Consider the following 22,962-nt stretch of genomic DNA (forward strand, 5'->3'; position numbering starts at 1 on the left):
TGTTCAGGTTAGCAGAGGGTAAGGCTGGCTGGCTGCTGCTGCTGCTGCTGGCATTTGGGAGGCACTGGAACACCTCCTGGTGAGGACTGGAGACCTCATGTCATAGATGAGGTATGTGCTGGATGCTTCCTGACAGCTAGTGTGATAAGGGTTGGACAACTGTGCATACCATCACATCCAGACACCTGGCCGCATCTTGGCCACCATGCAATCTGCTGGGAGAGGGGGGCTGATAGGGACTAGATTGACAAGTGACTTGCTAGACTGTGGTCATCCAGGCCCTCCACCCAGTGTCAATATCAACTTCTACTGATTGACTGCTGGGAAATCAATTCAGTTGGGAGTGACTGTTCAGCTTCCAGGAGCATCGTACCCCAAATATATACAAACGTTGAATTCATGCGTGCACGTGTGTGTGTGTGTGTGTGTGTGTGTGTGTGTGTGTATGTGTGTGTGTGTGTGTGTGTAATTATTGTAAAAGCTTTAAAGAATGGCCTCACAGAAGTCTTAGAACATGTCAGATTTTATAAAGACCATCCTCACCCATAGAAGAGTGGCCACAGACACGCAGATCCACTTCATCTTTGCACTGAAATGGCTGCCACCAGTGATACTGTGAGTGATAAATCTGGATGTGGCTAATGATTAAGAATAGGGAAGTGGATGAGATCCAGAAATTTTTGTTTCCCACTAAGGAGTCCCCTACGGTGGCAGGACACCAACAAAGGCTTGCTGTGGAAGGATGTGGACAGAGGGCAGCTATTTTTTAAATATCAAAAATAATAAACAGGGTTAGTGAGATGACTCAGGAAGTAAAGGCACTTGTCACCAAGCCTGAGGACTTGAGTTTGATCCTCCAAACCCACACAGTGGAAGGGGAGAAGCAACTCCATAAAGTAGCCCTCTGACTTCCACACACATGCTCTGGTACTCAAGTGCCCCTACAGAATAGTAAACAAAAGAATCTAATAAAAGATTTGAATAATGACAGAATTTTTTTTTAGCCTACAGCAAAAGACAGATGTAAATCAATTCTTTTAAAAAAATGCTAGGACCTTAGAAGAAAAATGAGTGTGCCTCGTCATATAATTTACAGAGAATGGGTTTTGTTAAACCCTAGAAAGGGTTTTAATTTCATTAATATTCAAGTATACCTAGAATGGTGCCACATGAAAATGAGATCCTGTGCTTGCCCATACAGCAAGCAAGCAATCTCTGCTTTTGAAGGTCAGTAGTGAAGACTGGTGAGCACTCAGTGATCTAGAAGATGCTGGTTAATGCTGAACTTGAGAAAAACAATGTGCCAAAATGTGCTATGATTCCTAAAAACACTGACATCCTTTGACCTTGTAATATCATGCCTGGGAATCAGGTCTAAACAACTAGAAGGTGGTCCAGGGGTCGAGGGCAGGGGTGAGGGTTGTTTTGTTTGCTGGTCTGCTGGGAGGTTTAGTTTGGTTTTGCTTTTTTGAGTCAGGCTTTTGCTACATACTCCAGGGTGGCTGCAGACTCATGAGGAAGCCCAGGCAGACCCTGGAGTCATGGCGCTCTTCATATCTCTGCTGTATTTCCCAGCCTGCACTACCATACTCAATTTGGAAACAGTTTTAAGAACAAAATAATAAAAAACTAAGGTGTTTGTGGTGCAGATATCTGCAATCCAATGTAACCTCAGCACTGGAGAGGCTGAGGCAATAGAATCCAAAGTTTGAGGCTAGCCTGGGCCACAAAGCCAGCCCAGGCTACATAGCAAGACCATTTGAAAGAGATTTTTAAATGTATGGGTTTGGGAGGCAGATCTGCAGGTAAAGAACTTGCTGTGAAAGTATGGGTTTGGATCTCCAGAACCCTCTAAAAAGCCAGGCGGCTGCATGTGTTTCCAAGTCCAGGGTTAGGGAGACAGACAGGCAGCTTCTGGGGGACTTTGGCCAACTAGCAAGCTCCAGGTTTGACAAGAAGCCCTGCCATTAAAAAAAGAAAAAGGTGGAGAAATGATTGAGAGACTTTCCATTGTTAGCCTCTGAACTCTACATGTGCCTGCTAGCCAGGTGCACTTACATTAATATAGTATATGCATGCGTATACGAGGGGGCGTAGAGGGAGACAGAGAGACAGAGAGAGGTCAATGATAAGGAAATGGTGACTTTTTTTTTCTATTCCCATCCAGGAAAATTCTTTAGGAATTAAAATACGAATTCGAAACTTTTTTTTTTTAGCATTTATTGTATTCATTTATAGTATGTCCTTATATATTTAAGCGTTTGGGAAAGCAGTATATAAATATTATACAGAGAACAATCTCGACAAAACATCCAGAAAATGATGGAGGGTGTTGCATCCGGTCCCTTTCCAAAGCTGTCTACGATTTCTGGTCGATGGGCGATCACTTTTCCTTCTGGTTCTTTGCTTCCCCCTTACAAATAGTATGAATTGTGGGGGATGGAACCTAGGACATTGGGGCTGAAAACAAACTTTATCCCATGACCCTGAATGTATCTGCTTTTCCCAAGTGTTTCACATCTGCAGAGTCACCACATATATTCCAGGCCAGCAAAAAAGTGCCTCAAAGTCAAAAGAGGTGAGTGTTCCCAGAGAAGCTAGGGGGAAAGTAACAAGGGAGAGAGAGAGAGAGAGAGAGAGAGAGAGAGAGAGAGAGAGAGAGAGAGAGACTCCCTCACAAAAGTCAACGCAAACAGAAGCTCCGAGGCGTCTTTCCAGACCCTTTTATGCTCTTGGGCTGTGTGGACAGAGATGGCTGACATCTGGTAACATTGTCAGGCTCACAGAGTTTAGATCCTAGGGACGGCATGGTGTGGTCTATCTTTGGCAAGTCCTTTTCATTGTTGTTACTGTCAAGGTTGAACCTAGAGCCACAAATACGCCAGGCAAGCACTCTGCCACTGGGCTATAGTCTCAGACCCTGGAGCAGTGTCACACTAAGCTGCCCAAGTTGGCTTTTGAACTTGCTCTATAGCCCAGGCAGGGTTTGAACTCTCTATTCTCCCACCATAGCCTCCTGAGTAGCGAGGCCCGCAGCTCCAGGGTGGGTAGCAATTCCTTGTCTTTGTCCATGTCCCTTGTATAGTGGTTTGATATTCCCTTGGGTACACGGGTATTATATTTATGCAGGCATCACTCAGACTCATTACTATCCTATCATTTGATATCTAGAAATCTAAATCATCCTGGCCAAAGCCATCTACCCTACCCCCAACCTGGGTACAAATCAAGCTTCCAGCTGTCTCTTCATCTTCTGCATGACAGACTTCTCCTTCCTCCTGCTTTGGAGGTCTTGGACTGGAGGGGGTTTCTCGTTCCGAAGAGGAACTTTCTGGGTACATCATGGTGACTTTTCTCTCTGCATCCAAGTCCCTGCTGTTCTTGGCTTTGGTGCACTTGAGCTCTCCACTTGGAAAATCTTCTTCTGAGCCCTTCTGAGACACCTGTGAGCAGTTGCTCGGAGATGATGTCCTGGTGCAGTGCGCTGCATGGCGGCGTTGGGGGGCTGGCCTTCTGTGGCGGTCGTGGTCTAGGCTGATGTTTCCAGAAACCACCCCTCTCTGGCTCTCTCCTGAACTAACCCAAGGGCCGTTCTCCTTTTCATCTTGATTTCCTCCTTCTACCTCTGGCTGTCTTTCTCTGGAAGCGTCCTGAGTCTCCACAGAATGGCTGCCATCACCCTGTCTTCCCGAAACCTCCGAAGCGTCTCCATCTCTAAAGCGCAGGTGCAGGGTTTCTTCCTTCTTGGTCACATTCTCCTCTAACGGCCGGCTTTCTTGTGCAGCACTGATGTGGATTTCCCTTTCTCTTGAAGTGGCTGCATCCTCTTCTGGCACATGGCAGCTAGCTCCTTCTTCTTTCAAGCACTCGGGATCCGTCTCTCCTCTCAGTCTCTGCCTCTCTTCCCCCTCATCTACCCCAGGCCCCGGGGCCAACCTCAGCTCCTGCTTTCCATCAGTTGCTTGGACAGTTCTAGGGTCCTCCTGAGGCAACATCATCCCTGCCTTCTGAGGGGCCACCTCCATGGCTTCTCTATTCCTACCTCCTTTCTTGCTCTGTAGAATTTGCTGTAGGTCAAAGGCCTTTTTGACCGGTGCGCTGGAGACTCCCACGGCATCCTTTGGGAATTTAGGGATCATCTTCTTCTTCAGGCAGACTTCACAGGGACAGAACTCATCCCCCACGGCCCCCACACCTGGCCTGGTCCCTAAGGCTGTACTGAGAGTGGGCCCATCCTCCAGGGAGAGGGGGCCCTGGCCAGGGAAGGCTGAGAAGTTGCGCAGGCCCTGAAGGCGGCGCCTGCGCTGCTCTGTCTGTAGTGATGTCTGACCCCTGAGGGCTTCCCGGGGTGGTTCCGGGACCATCCTCCCTTGCCGGCCCTGGATCTTCCTGACTTCCCTGACAGTGCTTGCTTGAAGCCTTCGGCCCACATCCTGCTCCAGCTCGGTCACCATCTGGTCCAGCAGGCTGTTGTCGTGAAGGTTCCATCGGGCTCGGAGTTCAGTTGTGGCACCAGCCAGGTGAGCCATGAAGTCTTTCTCTATCTTCTTCAGCAGCTTGGACACCCAGACTGGGTCAGGGTCCAGAGATCCTCTGTGGGCCGTGGACGTGCTCGTCTCCCTGGTTCCTGAGCTGGCCTTGATACTGGCTTGCTCGCAGCCCATGGCAGCCACGGTGGACACCTCTTCCAACCCTTGCTCCAATATGTGAACACTTGGGCTCTCGCGATCTTTTGAGTTGCTCCCACTGAAACGGTGAGGGGACTCTGTGGGTTCCTCTCTCCCATCTAGGGGCCACAGCCCTCCAGAGGCAGCATCTCTTCCTGCTTCATCCTTTGACACTCTGGTGTCTTCTGGGGAGCGCTCCCCATCCCGAGAGCCAGCTCGAAGCATTTCCGGACTGCAGACTCCAGCCTTTTCTTCCGGAAGCCCCTCCCCATGGATACCATCTTCCTGTAGCATCTCTCTTACCCTCCCTTCTGCCTCTTCTGATTGGGCCTCCTCTTCCAGCCTTGTGCTTTCAGCTGATTGTTCTGGAGCATTGCCCCACTTCCGCTTCCTGCCACCTTTACCTGACTCCTCCCCACCGGCGGTGCCAGCCCACGCCTGGGAGCCAGATGAGGTTGCGGAGTGACTCAGTACCTCTGGGTACCCCTGGTTCCTGGAATCAGGTCTTTGAGAGGGGATTTTCAAGGGCAAATCTACCCTCTCGGGAGCCAGGGTGTTATTATCCATGGCACAGGGCACACTGCTCTCACCTGAGCCTCCAGAGCCACTGCTGACATCCACGCCAGAGGAGGAGGTGGGTGTGCAGTCCTCGGTCCCCAGCAGAGCCTGGTGTGAAGTGAGCTTCCTGAGGCCGATGTCCAGCTGGCTTTGCCCAAGCTCACTCCCAGGCCACAAGGCCTGGGAGATGCTCAGCATCTCCTTGTACCTAGGGGACTCTTCAAGCCTCGCGTTGCCATCCAGAGGGCCCAGATCCTCATCAAAGAAGTGGAGCCTGGCAAGGCAGGCAATGAGGGCCCCAGCAGAGAAGCTGAGCCTCTGGGCTACTGTGCTAGAGACCTCTGGTAGACTGCTGGGCCGGCCTGGCTTGGAGCCCAGCAGGGCCTTCATGATCTGTGTGGAGGCCGAGACCCTGCTGGGCAGCGCACATAGGCTCACACCATGGTCCACAGTGGTCCCTTCTCCTATCCCAGCTTCTGCAGGGGCCTTGGCCCCTTCACCTGATGCTGTATCATGATGTGGATCACCTCCTAGTTTGCAGCACACAGAACTAGTCCTTGGGAGGACTCCTGCCGACTCTGGCTGCTCACCAGTGACCCCTTCTGGGGGCTGCTGTCTGGCCTGAGCCAGTTCCCTAAGGGCTTTCAGAGAGCAGCCATCACCAAGGTCGTCCTCGGGACTTTCTGGCCCATCACGGGCCACCTCTGTGGTCTCACCATCTATCTCATAGGTCGTGAGTACCGGCTTCTCTGGGATGTTGCCTAGCCACTCACGAACCACAGCATCTGGAGAGGTGCAGGGCAGAGCACTGGGTGTCATACCACCATCCCCTTCCTGCTCCTCAAGGCTTCCCCTGATACCGGGGGACTTCCCCAGCAGAGTCTTCCTGGGCTCAGCATGGCCATCAGCTTGATTCTGCTCACTGCTGGTACTACTGCTGCTTGTAGGATCCTTTCTGGAACATATTTGCTCCTGGGGGGGAGTTGGACAGAAGCTGCTGGCCCCCCAGCAGGCCTCAGAGATGGGGGCCTGTGTTTGACCACTGGGGGCTGTGAGGACAGAAGATGCTGTCACCTGTGAGCAGCAGCAATCTTGGTGGGGTCTTGGGTCTTCTGCCTCAGGCCGTCTGTCCAGAGACACAGAGGATGAGGGAGGCTCAGGGGTGGTCCCTGCCTTGTCCCACAGGCAGCCAACGTCTCCTGTGTGGACAGGTGTGGGAGTTGGAGAGTGAGCTGGACACTCAATGTCCCCTGCTGGTTCTGCAGAGTGAGTTCTAGGATGGTAAAAGCTGGACACACAGTCTGAGTCACTCATGGATATGGTGGTAGCTTTGCTGGTGCCTTGTGGGCCTTGAAAGTCAAGAGAACTAGAGAATGGTGATCTCAGATTGCTGGAGGCTTGATGCCCAGCCCTGGGTGAGTTTGGAGGAGATCGTGGTGTAGGGCCTCCTAGGCAGGCCTGTTCTCTTTCCTGAGGTATTGCATTTGTGTCCAGCGAGGATTGAGTGTTCCTACAGTAGTCACACTGCCTGGCATGGCCGTTCTGAGCCACTTGGCAAGGGGCAGGGACACTGGGCAAGCACATAATACCAGCTGGCCTCTTCTGCTTTTTCTGCCTCCGTTGGGCTGGGCCACTGGCAGGAGCTGGGAGAGCATCTCTCTGTGTGTCCAAAGAGCTAAAATGGCTTGGGACCAGGGGCAGCCTCAGATCAGGCTCACCTCTGGCCTCCTGGCACCTGGTGCTCTGTCTACACTTCTCGGTCTGAGGGTCCATGTGGCTCAAAGATAAGAGACTGTGGCTGGGAACACAGGGCCTGTCACCTTGGGTGGCTTGCCTCTGGGAAACCCTGACCCTCACCTGGCCTGAGCCTCTGTGATGCTGGCTACCACACTCACTAGACCCCTCAGGAGACTCCGCACTGACTGATGTATCAGAAAGGGCCCTTTCTATACCTCGGGTCTCAGGTCCCAAGTCACAGGGTCCTGTGTCCTCTAGGCAGGGGCCCTTACCAGCTTCTAGCTCAGCCCCACTCTGGGAAGAAGCGGAGGAGACTGGGTGTAAGGTGTCACTGTCTGTCTCACCTTCTGGAGTCCAGGGACAGCAGGAGCCCAGCTGGGCACTTCTAGGGTGCCTGGGACTTGAGACTGGGCTGACACTATTGTTGCTATGTCCTTTCCGGTCATTGGCCCCCTGGCTCCAGTGGCTCCTGCATCCAGAGAGCTTAGACAGGCCCCACCTCCTCCTCTGAGTTGCACCTGCATCCCCAGGGGTGGTCAGGGGGTTCCTCCAAATGTCATAGTTGGGCTGTGATTCCTGGTCCACATCAAAGGCTCTCTGGTATCCTCCATCGCAGGGACCCCGTCCCTGTGCCCCATGTGCCAACAACCCCCAAGGGAGGCCCTCCTGTCTGTAACAGAAGGGATCAGCCTCCCTCAGGACCTGGCCCTCCCCGCTAGCTGGGGTGCAGACACTGGCATGCCCCACCCTCTGGGACCACCGCAGGGTATCCTCGCCCAGAAGTTGGAAGCGGACTTTCATCTCCACAGACAGGCTGCCGTCCTCATTCATGCAGACCTTCTTCTCCACATCATCAGCAGCCACCAAGGAGCCAGGTGGGCCAGGTGTGTCCTGAGGGCACCTGTTCGAAGCAGGCCCTGGCCAGGCCTGATGACCGGATGCCGGATGGTCACTCTCTGACATCAAGGAAAACTGCCGCAGCCTTCTGCCAGACCTGGCCCTCGAGTGCATCACACTCTGCTTGGCGTTTGGCCCCCAGCAGCCTGTTGCACAGTGGAACAAGAGAGAAGAGAGTAACTAGAGCATGCAACAGCAGAAAGACAAGGGCCAGAGCTATTCTAGAAGGACCCGTGGGTGTCACAGAGCACTAAGAAGGACTTGAGTGAGGGCCAGCCCAAAGCCACCAGCTACCCACTATGTCTGAATTTACAACCCATTAGCCCTGCTTCGTGACATGCAGCCATGCATATAGTACTCGCTGCATATCGAGTTGCTGCACAGAAAGCTTCTTGCACAGAACATTTGCTGCATATTAATGCTTGCTGAATAGGCACCAGCACAATCAGGGTCTGGAGAGATTGTGGCATTGCAGGTGAAAACGCACCATGGGGATTCATTGACCTGGCATAGGAGGAAGCTCAGGCTGCCGCCAGTGATAATCTGACCATACACTGTAAACTGATATGACTCACCGTGACCCATCTCCCTCACAATGGCCAGGCTTTTGGGCTGAAGAAAGATTGCCGGGAGAAGTCTAAACACACTACGTCAGTCTGTGATAGTCTAGCCTACCCCACAGGCAGAAATAAAAAAGCGGGGGGTGGGGGAGGCCTTGGGTGATAGAAAGTAGCTCTAAAGCTGGGTGGTGGTGGTGTATGACCTTAATTCCAGCACTTGGGAGGCAGAGCCAGGTGGATTTCTGTTTTTGAGGCCAGCCTGGTCTACAGAGCGATATCCAGGACAGGCACCAAAACTACACAGAGAAACCTTGTCTTGAAAAACAATAAATAAATAAATAAATAAATAAGTAAGTAAGTAAGTAAGTAAGTAAGTAAGTAAGTAAATAAATAAATAAATAAATAAATAAATAAATAAATAAATAAATAAAAGAAGAAAAAAGAAAAGAAAAGGAAGTAGCTCTAGGGAAGAATGGGGTCCTGGGTGTTTCTCATTTTATCTCCTGAGCTATGCTTGGTGGGATGTACCTGTGTCCAGCAGAAAAGACCTCACAAACATTTCTGGTGAGGAGAAAGCTTCAAGTAGGCCTGGTGGCTCTTGTAGTGTGTGCCTAGACATTGTCTTCTGTCCCAGCCACTGGGGTGCCACAGTTGCTGGTACTGTTCTTGGTCATTTTCTTAATGGAGTTCCACAAAACACAGCCCCTTGTTCATTCACCAAACTCTATTATCAGTCCAGCAGTTTGGCTGTAATTTTTACCCTGCACTTGGGAACTGTGCCCTCGAAATCATGTTGACAGCCATGACTCTGAAGAACCTAAATGTTCCCTGTACTCACAGGGCTCAGCATCTCCATAAGGACATGTCTACTGGGAATCTTAATGGTTATTTTAGACCCTAGAAACCTGGAGCTCAGATTTCCCTGTGTCATAATCTACACTGATCTCAGGGGTTCCCAGCAATGCTCTGCTCACTTACGGCTGATGGAAGAAGGAAACAGCAAGAGAGACCCAAAGTGGCTGGAAGACCTAGGAACCCAGCCAAAGCACCTTTCCTGTGGGTCTGGAAGTGATAACAACCAAGCCTGTGGAGCCACTGTCCCATTTAAAGAAGCCAGGAAGGCCCAGAATCTACTCACCACGTTCACTCCTTGCAGTCACACCAGAGAAGGTTCTGGTCCTGTTCCCTCCATCATTTTCCATCTCCAGGCGTCTGAAGGCCTCGTTCCCAGCACACACTAGCAGGGAGGGACCATCCAGGAGTGTCTGCAGAGAGTCCACCTGGAGGACGTGAACATGGAGTTGGGAGCCTGGCCTGCAGAGACTCTCTGCTCTGGGAGGCCCAAGAAGGAAGGTCCCATCTCCTCGGCCCTTCCTAACCCTTGCACATACCATTCTGGGTTCCCACATCCCACAATGCCTCCATCACAGCCAGGGGCTTGAGAGCCCACTGCCTGCAGGATCTCTTTCTCTGTCTCCACAAGCCGAGAGCCAGACCACAGGTTACCCTGGATAGAAAGGAGGTCAGGACCATTAAGCTGCTTCCCCGAGCATACATGGTAATCCAGAATACGTTTTGTAAAGTGCTTGCAGCAGAACATTCAGTGCCTCCATGTGGAGATCTGATTCTCAGTCTGTCATGTTCCCAGGTGGAGTCTTCACCAGTATTTGATAACTTTCCATATAATTCAAGCCAGTTGCCTCTGCTTGAGTGGATCAGTGAGGGCAAAGTACTGCTCCTCTCCCAGAGAGTCCGTCTGTTCTCAAATTCTACCCTTCCCTTAGACTCACCAGCAGGACATGCTGCTGCCAGCTCCTGGCTCAGAGATGCATCAGCAGGATGCATCACTCCAGTAAATAGGACTTCACTCTCAGAGTAGTTCCCTGGCCCCAGAGGCCCTGCATATCTGAAGGCCTGTGTTACAGCATGAATGGCAGTGTGTAGTGTCAGGGGCTTTTAAAGTGCATAGTGTGTTCTTTAGAATTATCTCAAATTAGAAGGGTGTGCTCAGTCACAAAAAGACACCCTCCCCACCATGGAACTATTAGAATAACCAAACCCCAGGACAACATCAAATGCAAGGAGGTGGGACATCAGGACCTGTCACTCATGGTCCGTGGGGATGAAATGTGGTCTAGCCAGTCTGGAAGACAGTTTCTTGTAAAACCAAGCACATGAGTCAGAAATTGTGCTCCTTAGTATTTATCCAAGGGACACATCTCCCATCCCCACAATCACACACAACTCTACCATCCAGCCCAGTTCATTAGGAGGGCCCTTTGTTCTTTTCAACTTCAAGACACATTTCTTCTTTGGGTAGATTTCTACTCCATCTCACCACTGTAGCATCAAATGCTGAGGAGGCAGTGGAGTGCCAGGGACTCTTGCATTGCAGACCCACTCAGGGGTCCTGAAGGGTGTGGGGGAGGCTGTCCAGGGGATGGTTGGATTTGGTTGACTCTTACAGAAGGAACAATGGATAGGTAGTGGCTAGGAATTTCATCTGAGAGTCAAGGACTCAGCAGGACCAAGATTGGAGGGCTGGTGGTAAGGAAATCTAGAGAAGCAGCTCCCAAAGGCTCTTCCACAACGGGCTGGTGGGTGAGGACATTCTTGTCATTGCTAAGTGGTCACCAAAAGGTGATTATCACATGGACAGATCAGCCTGCTCAGTGGGTGCCCGACACCTGGTGGGAAGCTAATCAAACCGAACCCCTCTGACACTGCTGCTATTACGTAATGAGGACATCTCTGTTGGGGGCAGTTTGTACTCACTGGAATGGAGTAGACTTTTGTTTTGGTTAAAGGTGGTCCTCAGCCATTCTCTTTTAGCATCACCATCGTGAGCTTTCAGAATGCCCACTTAACACCGGCACAACCCAGGAAGATGGCTGACGTCACAGCAGAAGATATGAGGCAGTGGGCTAACACCAATAGAATTTACTGTGTGTCTGGGTATAGTGGTGAACACACCTTTGATCCTAGCACTTGAGAGGCAGAGACAGGTGGGTATCTGTGAGATCTAGGCCAGCCTGGAATACATAGAGAGTTTCAGGTCAGCCAGGGCTACATAGGGAGACCCCATCTCAAAACAAACAGTAAGAATTCACTTTATAGCCATACGCTCTATCACCCTCATAATGTGGAATAGTAGGATGGATATTCTCTGGAAGATTCCATGTGGCAACCAGCTAGGGAGGTTGAGCTGTGTTCCTATAGGATGTGATATGCATTTCCAAGGCAAGTGATGTGAACTGCTTTGCTTTTCTATAGACCACAGACACCTGGGGATGAGAATGACTCTCACTCTCCTAGAAGACAGACAGCATAGAGATGATGTGGCTTAGGGCAGAAAGTAAATATGGTGCTTTTACTTTTGTTTTTTGAGACTACCCTAGAATTCTGTGCAGCCCAGGCTGATCTCCAACATGCAATTGTCTTGCTTTGATCCCCTGAGTGCTGGGATCATAGGCATGTACCACCACACCTTGTCATTGACACATCTGTGGCCCAGATAGATGCATACATTACTTCTCATCCCCTCAGCTTTGGATCTTGCTGGTTTGGTAGACTTGGGACCCCAGGGAGAATGCCCCATGAAACTAGAAGTCAAGGCCGTCACCAGGCACCCCAAGCTAATGAACCAACAGGCAGTAGGAGGGTTCCTGTGTAGGATGGTTAAGAGGTTCTGATTATCAAGGGGAAGTCCGGTTGCTGTTCACAGTGGGGACACCCTTGTTGGGAGCCCTCTGTGGCTGCCATGTACAGTTCGACAAGGTAACAAAAGACCCCAGCAGCCCTATATAAGAAGGACCCAGAGGACTCAGCCTGCCAGGACCATGGTTTAGTCACTCCATCAGGTTATAACCATCATCAGTAGAGGGGCCAACAGAAGGGGGAAGGAACGCCAGGTGAATAGTGGATGGACAATTTAAACACTAACCACAGCCTTGTAGGAGATTGCCCAACTTTCTTCCCAGCTCTCTGAGATACGTACTGTAACTAATTTCCTGGCTTTTGCTCTTGATTTCTTGTGCTACTTTATGCAAGGAATTCTGGGGGCTACTGACTTTGAGAGAGGATAGCAAAGTGGCCTTGTAACCAAACTAGAACACAGAGAGCACAGAGATGATGTGGCTTGGGGCAGAAAGCAAATATGCTTTTGCTTTTGTTTTTTGAGACTAACCTAGACTCTGTGTGTAGGCCAGGCTGGTCTCCAATGTGCAGGTCTCTTGCCTCCGTCTCCTGAGTGCTGGGATTCTAGGCATGTGCCACCACACCTAGTTAGTAAATACAGTTCTGACTAGAGGAGGCCCCAGGGCTAAGCAGATACAGGACCAGATTGTTGTGGGAGAGAACTAGATCAGCCTAGCTTGGTTTCCCGAAATGTTCACCTTTGTCAGAGACTCACGTTCTGCAAGACCTGGGAAGGTACCAGCTACACTTACTAGCCTCTGCAGTTAGGGTCGAGTGCAGGCTGTATTCTCCCAAAACTGGGTGCCTTTGATCAAGACTGAGAAGGAAGCTGTTCGGTACACACCACCTCATCCCCCTTCCAGGCTGGTGTTGCTGTGTGCATGTAAGAATCAGGAGGTGATGGCAGCCGAGGTCAGCCATGGCCGACTCATCCCTCTACAAGTCCTGAGAGTTGAGAGGCAGCTGCGCTTCCTGAGCACTGTTTCCCATGCTTGGCTGTCGGCCCCACCGATGTGTTCTTGAACTCAACATTCCCAGTGCTTCCAGTAAAGGCATGCGCTACCTGCAGGGTGTGGTGAGCTATCTCTGTCGACCCAGCCCTGGTCCCACACTCCAGCTTTCCAGACCTGCCCCTAATGTCCTGCGTTAAATCTCTCAATGCTCAAGGTACCCTGAGTGATCTGTTTCCTGCCCTAAACTCCCATGGAAATATTTGGGAGGACTGCATAACAGATGAGGAGCACGTGCAACGCTCAGAGCCTGCTGTGTGCTAAGTGCTTACTAAATGGGAGCATGAGTAGGGTGGCCGTGTGTGTGTGTGTGTGTGTGTGTGTGTGTGTGTGTGTGTGTGTGTGTGTGTCTGACTTCTGACTCAGGTCCCTGGCAAGCACTTTACCAACCGAGCCATCCCCCTGCCCCCAGGCCTGATGATTGTTGTTTGGTTAACAGATTTGCCCCAATATCTCCACTCTTCGCCTCCAATTAGCAGTGGGCAATCAAGGACGCCTTACTAGTCCACCTACGTATTTTGACCCAAGGTCCAAAGGTAATACCTGCCCCCACAGCCTACCTTCTTCCCGCTGATTGTGTACACCTGCTTCACAGGAAAGCACAGAAGCTCGGAGGCTTTGCTGAGGAAGGCCGTCAGGTTCCTGGTGTTCCTGTGACTGAGAACCACTGTCTGCTGGCATCTAGGATTCCCATTCTTCACCAGTGTCATCCTCCTTGGGGCCATGCGACCCTTCCAGGAAGAGGATGTCTCTGGAGCTTCATGCCCACCTTCATGCCCCCAGGACGGCCCAGCAGAGGGGCTTTTCCTTTGCAGGCGGCCGGGCTCTCTGGGAGTTTTAGGGGGCTTCTTGTCGGAGCAGAGGTAGCAGCCCCCATCTTGCAGCTGCTCCAGGGCACTGAGGCCATGTAAGCCCCGGGGTGTGGTAACAGAGCGAACCCCAAAGGAAAGAGGCATGCGCTGAGACAGTTCATCCATCAGGGCGCTGAAGGTCTTGAAAGTGCGCTGGTGAACAGCCAGGCGAACCCCAGCAAATCGGGGATCCCCTCGCTTGAGGAAGGTTATCTTCTTAGCTGGTGTCACCTCGGTGACAGAGGGAGTGTGGGCCACAGAGGGCAGGAGACACTGCCGGTGGCTTGGGGCAGGAGCTTCCCTCGTGCCTCCTGGGGTGCTGCTCATGATGTGGAGGCCCAGACAGCTGTAACAGACAGAGGAAGAGAGGGCTCAGAGGGCAAGTCACAGGTGAGGACAATCTGGTCTCTTCCCTTTGTTAGGGAGGTGCTTCCTGACACCCCAAATTAGTTCCATCCAGCTGTGTAGAGACAGTTTGATCCACCTGGGTTAAAAGGCAAAGATTTAGTATTGGGTATATCTATGCCAACCCCTACCGCCCATACTTGCTACCCATGTCATCTGGGAGGACAGTGACTTACTTAGCCCCATCTGCAGGATTCAGCTAGTCTGGATAGTGGTCATAGGACGCAAATGAATTTCTACATCTGAAGTGCTTCGCATAGAGCAAGGGTCAAAAGTCTTCAGTCTCCTCTCTCCTCTGGCTGTTTCTCTTGCCCTCTTCTGCCAACAGACAACCCCCCGAATGTCCTCGTGTTTTCTCCTCTAAAAATGTGGGTAGGCAGAACAAAGAGTGACCGTCACAGGAAGAATGCTAGACACAGAGTCAAGAGCTCTGGGCAGCAGGCTTCTCTTTTTTGCGGTCTCCCCAAGCACTCTGGGGATCCCTATCTCTCTGGACTCCATTCATCCAGCTGTTAGGTGGTGCTGGTGGGGGTGCTGGTGTTCCAGCACTGGTTTCAAACCCTCTAGGGACAGGGAATCAGACAAGGAGACTCGACTTGTCTATATAACCTAAAGCAAGATGCATCACTTCATATCCTGTGTCTTCGTCACTGGTTGGTGTTGGCATCGATATTAAAAATAAGCTATGGGGCTGGCAAGATGGCTCAGTGGGTAAAGGCACTTGCTGCCAAGACTGGTGACCTGAGTTCGATCTCTGGGACCCACGTAGTGGAAGGAGAGAACCAACTCCCATAAGTTATTCTCTGACTCTCATGGGTGTATGTATACACACACACACACACACACACACACACACACACACACACATGCACGCATGCGTGCACACACACACTCACATACATGCATTCACAAACACAAATGAAATATTTAAAAAACACAACTTTTTAAAGCTGTGTCTAAGGTCCCCCTAAAGTCTTTTCTTTGGGTGGCTATCAGCTTGGTGCCACCAACAGGAAAGACTAAGGCACAGACCTGTCCCCACCGTCCGTTTCCACTTCCACTACCCCATGGTATGCAGCCCTCTGATCTCCCACGGGACACTTGCAAAACCCTTTCATCTGCCTCTCCTGTCCAGGCCACCACACTCCCCTCTGCCCATGGCAGCCAGGCTACCCTGAAACCCAGCTTCTTCTTGTGTCCCCAAACCTTTCTGGCTCCCCAGATCTGTATAAAAAGTCTTCACCTTTATTCTGCTACTCCAAGTCTTCTCCCACACATGGCGACCCTCTGAACCTGGCCTCTTCTCACAGAAGGACTCCAAGGTCCTTCTCCCGAGAGGCGGCCCTGCCCTTCTGCATCTCACTGTGGCTGACCTCTTCATTGAGATCTCTCCAGCCCCCCATTGTTAGTGTAGCATCTCCCGAAGCTCCTACCCTCCAGGCCCTGCCTTCTCCAGCTTACCCCACCTGGGAAGCAGAACCTGTAGTCTCTAGGGCACCCAGCCTCATGTCTGAGAAATAAACATGCATTGATAACCTTTACCCTCATAGAGCTTCCTGCTGGGGCCTGGATCTGAGCTGATGGGGTTAGAGCAGGATTGTCTCGACTCAGGAGTGCTCAGAGCCACAGTGGACATCCTTCATGTGCATGGGAGGCTGCCGGGGCCACAACTCCCTCCTCCCTGCTCCTGCTCTTCATTTAGTCCTGTTTGTTGGACGGAAAAGAACTCTTCTCTCATTTTCAAAAGCACGGGGCACAAAAGAGCCTTGTAATCCTCTCATCTCTGGACAGATGTATAATTAGCTCCCGAGACCTCCTCCCTGCCAGCTAATCCCTGCAAGCTGTTCCCATTAGCACTCCAGTTGATATTACTACAGCTCCAGGAACAGTTATTCCCCAGTCCCTGCCCATGGGGGCTGTTTGTCCCTCCTGGTGTTCATTTTCACTCACAACGACAGCCTTTGATGACAAACCCAGAGAGGAAGGAAGCATCACACTGTCCCCAGCACCACCATGTACGTGGGTATCAATCACCATGTCTCCAGTACCACCATTATGTCTACCATATCAGTATGTCCCTAGAATCACCATGTCTACTGGGATCATCTTGTCCATCATACCCCACAATGCCACTATGCCTCAGAGATTCACTCAATCCGAAATATCATACCCTCCAGTCAACATATCCTCCAGTATCACTGTGTCCCACAGTGTCTCTGTAGACTCCAACAGAACCATGTCCTCGATTGACATCATCATGTCCCCAGCACCACTGTGTCCCTCAGTATCACTGTGGCCCCCAGTACCATCATGTCTCAAGCTCTGGTGTTACCCAGTATCACCGTGTCCTCTAGCACCCCCAGTAGATAGGCCTCTTGCCCCTGCAACCCTGCTTGTGAACAGGAGCCCAATGGGACAACAGTTTAGCAGGACACCCAAGAAACGGCACAAGTCTAAGGCAAAGACCTCCTTGGCTCCTCCAGGCCCCAGGCAGAAATGCAGCATCATGACCCAAGGGCCTGATGGCCCCAGGATTCTGACACTCTTCTAGACTACAACTGCTCTCTGAATTGGGATTTCTGATCACCCAATAGGCTTCATGACCTGCAGGACCTAAGTGCCAAAGCAGAGCTGGCAGGCAGTTCCTGACTCTTCTCCCAGTGAATGCCCTGCACTGGTGTGTGACAGCATTGTGCAGGTCACTACACATCCCTTCACCCTCACGTCTATCAGCACACACCCCCTCACACCATCCATACACATGGACCCAGGATTCCATTCATACCCTCAGACACACTCAAGCATACTTTTATGGGCACACACACACACACACACACACACACACACACACACACACACCTTAGAAGGAATCTCATTCCCAGGAGAAGGAACTGGAGGAACAGACAGGACTGCCCGGCTGGGATTATGAAGGGGACACTGTGGAGGACATTACAGGAAGAGGTGGCATTGATCTCCAGCTTTGCCTCCCCTTGAATCCGGGGAGGTGAACCCTCAGTTCTGTGGGAATCACCAACAAGTGGAACGTGTAACCACAGAGATGAGAGTCAAAGCAAGAAAGAGTCTCTTCTTGGAAGACATGTGACAGATCTTTTGAGCCCTCCCTCCTCAAGCCCCTCTGGTGTCACCTGGCTGTTTGCTCACTCATATTCACCAAAGAGTACTGAACGTCTGCTGTTCTAGCTTGTACATTGGGTTACAGGAACGCAATGACTAAAATGCCGTGGCACCCACCTACAAGGCCTGCACACTGAATGTGCCCAGTGGATACACTATGACGAGTGGCTTTTATAGCTTTTTAGTCTTTGTGTTCCCATAACCCAGTGGGCAGCCCAAGACAGCAGGTGTTATGATATCTTTGGTGAATGAATGAATGAATGGATATATGGATGAATGGGAGAAAGCAGCAAGTGATTGTGAATGGGAAGGAGTCAAATGGTCCTTGAACATGGACTGCTCAGTAACAAGAGCCAGAAACTTTCCCTTGGTGAGTATGAGTTGGGGTGTAGGCCATGGGATTTAAGCCTTACACGGTGTTGACTAGCCAAAGAGAAGCAGCAGAAGCAGCAGCAGCAGCAGCAGCAGCAGGAAGCACCCATATTTCTTTGGACATAGAAGCAAGAGCTGAGCTAGGAAAAGAGCTTGGGCTGCCAGGTGGGCTAAGCCCCTGTTAGATCACCTAGGTGTCTCATGTGCCACAGGTGTAAGCCCCCTCTCCTCCAGGCAGATCTTCAGAGGCGATGCAAAGGACCAGGCACCGGCCAAGGCAGAATGGGGTGCATCTTAATTTCCCTCCTATTTCCTTCCTTTCCTGGTCTTTATCTTCCCTCGAGAAGGAGCCTTGAGAAGTCTTGTCCTTCTTCACCAGCCAAGCTGAGGCAGGTCTAGCAGGATGCCCTGTACCTGTGGGCCACTGTTCTAGAAGCATCAATGAGGAGCCCACAGCTGCAGAACCATCTACGGCACAGAGAAGATCACTCCCCTGACGTTTATATCCTCATGAAGGTCCAGAGAAGATGGATGGTAAGATGGTGTGGTTCCCAGCACCACAGTCCTCCCAGCTGGGGTCACACGGGTAGAACTAGTGTAGAGTACATCCAGGAAAGGAGGAGGACCCCATCAGGCAACACTTAGATCTATTGATTACAGGGATCTCTTTCTCAGTTTTCTAAGCATGTGGAGGCCCCAGGGTGCAGACAGGGCCACCTGGGAGTCAATATCTTGCTAGAAGTCTGTAACAAATGATCCTGGTAGCACAGAGTCCGTGCGGCCCCACCATTGGTGATGGAGTATCCCAGGGAACTCCTCGGCCGAGGACACTGAGTCTGCCTGGAGGGGTGGAGTCCGGAAGGATGGAGAGGGCGGAAGGGTGCGGGGATTTCAGGGGAAGTGGACAGAAAGCAGAGGCTGCCAGCTTGGGGGTGGAGAGGTGGATCTGAGAAAAAACAGATTAAGGGCGAAAAAATAGAAACCACAGGAAATACTCAAAAAGGTGACAGACCAATGGAGGAATTGGGCTGGGTGGGCCCTGAGGGCCTGGGGGAGGAAACAGTTTAGCTGGCCAGAGACCTGGAAGTGGGCTCAGCTGGGGGACAGACGAGGCCAGTGAACTAGTAAGATAAGTGGATTCAGGAAGAGAGTAAATATGGTGAGAGGAGTCAGCAGACAGGGAAAGGGACAATGACATCACTGGCAGACCTAAAGGGGACGGGCAGGAGGGAGGGGACATGCTGGGGACCTTGAACAGCTGATGAGTTCACTCACAGATGCTAAGAACTGTAGGTAAAAGGGCACATGGCTTCCAGAGGCATCGAGAGCCACAGGCTGTCACTTAGCAGGGAATTAAGTCCTTCTTGGGGGTTCCAATTGCTAGATGGGGTCTGAATCGTCTCTAAGGGGTCATATGATCATTTTAGCGTGGACTTCTAGTGGCTCAACTCTACCAGAGTTGCAAGGAGATTGATGTAATTTATGATCCTCTAAGAAAGGAAAGAATAGAAATTTTGATGAGCTAAGAAGTGGTATCAATAATAAATTGCATCTAAATTTCAGGGATATTAAAGTGTGGTGGGGAGACATATCTTTGCATCGAAGGCTGACAAGGGCCAAGTGCAGTGAACACATATCCGTGATGGAATGTCAAGCAGTGCAGCCCCCAAGTCCAGCAGTGTGGCAGAGGATCAATAAATTGAGTGTGGAATTAGCACAGAACCCAGCAATCCCACTTGTGAATTTACACAGAGCAACTGGAAGCAAGGTCTGAAAGAGATATGATGTGTACGGCAGCCTTTATCCACAGAAGGCTTATTCAGAGGTTTAGTCACAGAAGCCAGAGACTGGAAACCACCCAAGTGCCCATTCCCAGATGGACGGATAAGCATCATGTGATCTGACCACAGAACAGAACGATTAGCGAGCTTTGAAAATAGTCTCACCGTTCCGACGTGTGCTACGACCTGGACGAGCTAGGCGGACACTGTGCTAAGTGAAATAAGCCAGTCACGGAAGGATGAGAGCTGTGCCGTTCCAGTTTTAAGCAGTCCCTGGAGCGGCTGGAGACAGAGCGTAGAATGACAGCTACAGCCCTGGAGGAGACGAGGTAGGAGGAGTTGGTATTTAATGGTACGGAGTTTCATTTTGGAATAACAGAAAGTGTGCAGAGATGATGGCAGAGGTGGCTTGCACAGGACGTGAATGGGCCTGATACACTGAACCAAGCTCCCGAGAAGGTTAAAATAGTAACTTCACACATTTTACAACAATTAAAAATTATAAAATACTTTTAAAAGAGAGGCTGCTCAGGGGATACTGTCATGCATCTGCAACCCTAGAGCTTGGGAGACGATGAGTTCAAGGCCATTTTGGGACACCAAGAAAGACCCGGTACTTAAATAGTTAAAAATAAGTGGCACTTGTAAGATGCCCAGCAAGGAAGTGCTTGCCTCGAAAACTGAGTCCAATCCCTAGAACTCACAGCAGAAGAAAAAAAGACATCTCCCAAAAGTTGTCCCCAGACCTCCATACATATTCCATGGCACACACGGGCCTCCCTCTACACACTAATAACAAATACATTTTTTTTTAATTAAGTAGAGTTGGGGCTGGAGGGATGGCTCAGTGGTTAAGAGCACTTGCTGCTTTTCCAGAGAACCAGAGTTGAGTTTGAAGCACCCGTACCAGGCGCCAGGCACCTGTAACTCTAGCTCCAGGGGATCTGACACTCTCTTCTGGCCTCTGAGGGCATGCAGACACAAATACATACACTGAATTAAATAATAAATCTTTGAAACAAAGCAAGGGGATTAGGGGCAGGATGAACTGCCTTTTAAGAAAGGCCACTTAGTGCAGGATGTCTTCCGAAAGCCAGGTGCTGTTGAGGGTTTGGGGAAGAAGACCATGTCTGTATGGTAGAACAGGTATTCCTTGACGCTCAGAGTTTGCTCCTGGCAGAGAGCGACAGGATGAGTGTGGGTGTGGCACTCACAAACAGGAGCAGCCTGTCACCAAACACTGATTGGCTCCTATGTGTCATACCTTAGCCAGACAGAAATGAGGCACAGGGTGGAGGGTCAGACTCCAGCCTCATGGACTTCATCACCCTGAGAGGAAGGGAACACTCCTGTGCCCGGGTCCTCACCTTTTGACACTTGAGGGACCCGCTGCTTCTGACTCAGCTTGGCTCTGCCAGGAACTGGCTAGCAGCTGCTCGGCTCCTCCGTGTTTCTACGACCTCAACCATAAAATGGGTGCTGCTCTAAAGGCCACTGAAATTCTATAGGAACTGTCTGGAAAAGGCCTGCACACAAAGTCTCCCTGAATCTGGGAATCTTGAGAAATCCAGAAGACGTTAGTTCTGGGTCATAGTCTCACCACCTGTCACAATGATGGGGGAAACTGTAAAAAAACAAAAACAAACACCAAACCAAACCAAAACAAGAACTCCCTTTCTTTCCTACATACACTGCAGATGATGTCAGCATTCTAGGCCTCTGAGGCCTCCCTACAGATCTCTGCAAAGGTCCAGAGCCCAGATTAGGAACGGAGGAGCACAGAACAGAGGGACCGTAGAGAAAGCTCAGGACTGGCCAGGGTACTCGATGGTGTATGGTTTAGCCAGGAAAGTGCTTAAATTCTTCTTAAGCCTGCAGCTACTAGGAAAAAGCTCCCAACTGCTGATAAAGGAAGACAACATCCATGACAACTAAGGAAAAGACACCTCGGGCAGGAAAAGCCTGATATTGGCACAGGAAGGAGAATCCCTGGAAACTGCCGAAAAGCAAAACAAAACCCAGCGTCGGAACATCTTCCTGCCCTCCAACCTGGCCCACTTGCTAACATTCCCTAGACAGCTTATCTGCAGGGGAAGCCGGCTGCAGGCATGGCCTCCACTTAGGGGGCTTAAATGACAAGAGAGATGTGCAGTCTGGGCTCTTCAAAGGCAGGAAGGGAAACTGGTATGGGTCTGTGCCCTGGATTTGCATTCTGAAATGCCTGACAAATGTGTGTGGAGTAACTGATGTGGGGCCAGGAGAGGGGGTGTCTGTGCAGTGAGGAGGATTGGGAGGTGCAGCCAGTAGAGAAAGCTGGGACAGTGGAAATGGTTCTTGCACCTGATTGTGGGCCACTGTGTGTAAGAACAGCTAAAGAAAGATGTTCTGCAGCTGCCAGGGCTGAGGGAACCATGGAAGGTCTGGGATGTGTGTGAACATAGCGGGCACGTGCTCATACGTGCTCTCACAGGCACGCGCACGCGCGCGCGCACACACACACACACACACACACACACTCACCACAGGCTACCCATGGCCCTCAGAGCTGAGAAAGCAATCCTAGGGCCTATGAGCCAGTGAATAGTTACAAGATGGAGCCAACGGCATCAGGATGAAAACATCAATAGTAGGAAATAGGGGGAAGTTAGAGAGGACAGAATGGGTACATTGGAGGGGGAGGTGGCCCTGAGGTAAGGGGAAGAGAAAGAAAAAAGAAAGAAAGGTATAATGTATAATGCTGTGCACTTGTAATCCCAGCACTGGCGAGGTGGGGACGGGTGGATCCCTGGGACTTGCTGGTCACCTAGCCTAGTTGGTGAATTCCAGGCAAGTGAGAGATACTGTCTCAAAAAAAAAATGATGGATGGGGTCTGAGGAAGACATGCACAGGTTCACACAGACACTGTACCTGAACTCACAGAAGTGTGTAACACACACACACACACACACACACACACACACACACACACACAGAGGTTAGGGAGTTGCCATGGTTTTCTTAAGACATTGGGGCAGCCATCAAAATTCAGGAAAACAGCATTGAACACAAGCTTTCTTGAGCGTTGGTGGCTGCACCAAGAATCAATGACAGAGACCCCACCCTGCCCATGACTGAGCCCACACAGAAGTCTAGAAACAAACAGAGCCTATAAACCTGGTGTTGAGATCTTTTTCAGCCTGTAGGATTAGGAGAAATGGGCAGACAGCAACCTCAGGCAGAGAGGTGATGGTATGGTATCTCCCAGTCACACTCAGACACCTACAGGGAAGGGAAAGCCAGTAGAGAGGAGACA

General features: G+C 50.9%; 1 protein-coding gene across 1 annotated transcript; it reads right to left on the reverse strand.

Moving 5' to 3' along the window:
• Positions 1–2,254: 2,254 nt before the first annotated feature.
• On the reverse strand, positions 2,255–14,303 carry Rp1l1 (RP1 like 1). Its single transcript, XM_059274365.1, has 3 exons — positions 13,686–14,303; positions 9,558–9,699; positions 2,255–8,005 (listed from the first exon to the last, which is right to left on the reverse strand). The coding sequence occupies exons 1-3, from the start codon at positions 14,301–14,303 to the stop codon at positions 3,168–3,170; spliced, it is 5,598 nt and encodes a 1,865-aa protein (XP_059130348.1). The 3' UTR covers positions 2,255–3,167.
• Between the last annotated feature and the right edge of the window lie 8,659 nt (positions 14,304–22,962).

Source organism: Peromyscus eremicus, chromosome 9 (assembly GCF_949786415.1).
Source record: "Peromyscus eremicus chromosome 9, PerEre_H2_v1, whole genome shotgun sequence".
NCBI lineage: Eukaryota > Metazoa > Chordata > Mammalia > Rodentia > Cricetidae > Peromyscus > Peromyscus eremicus.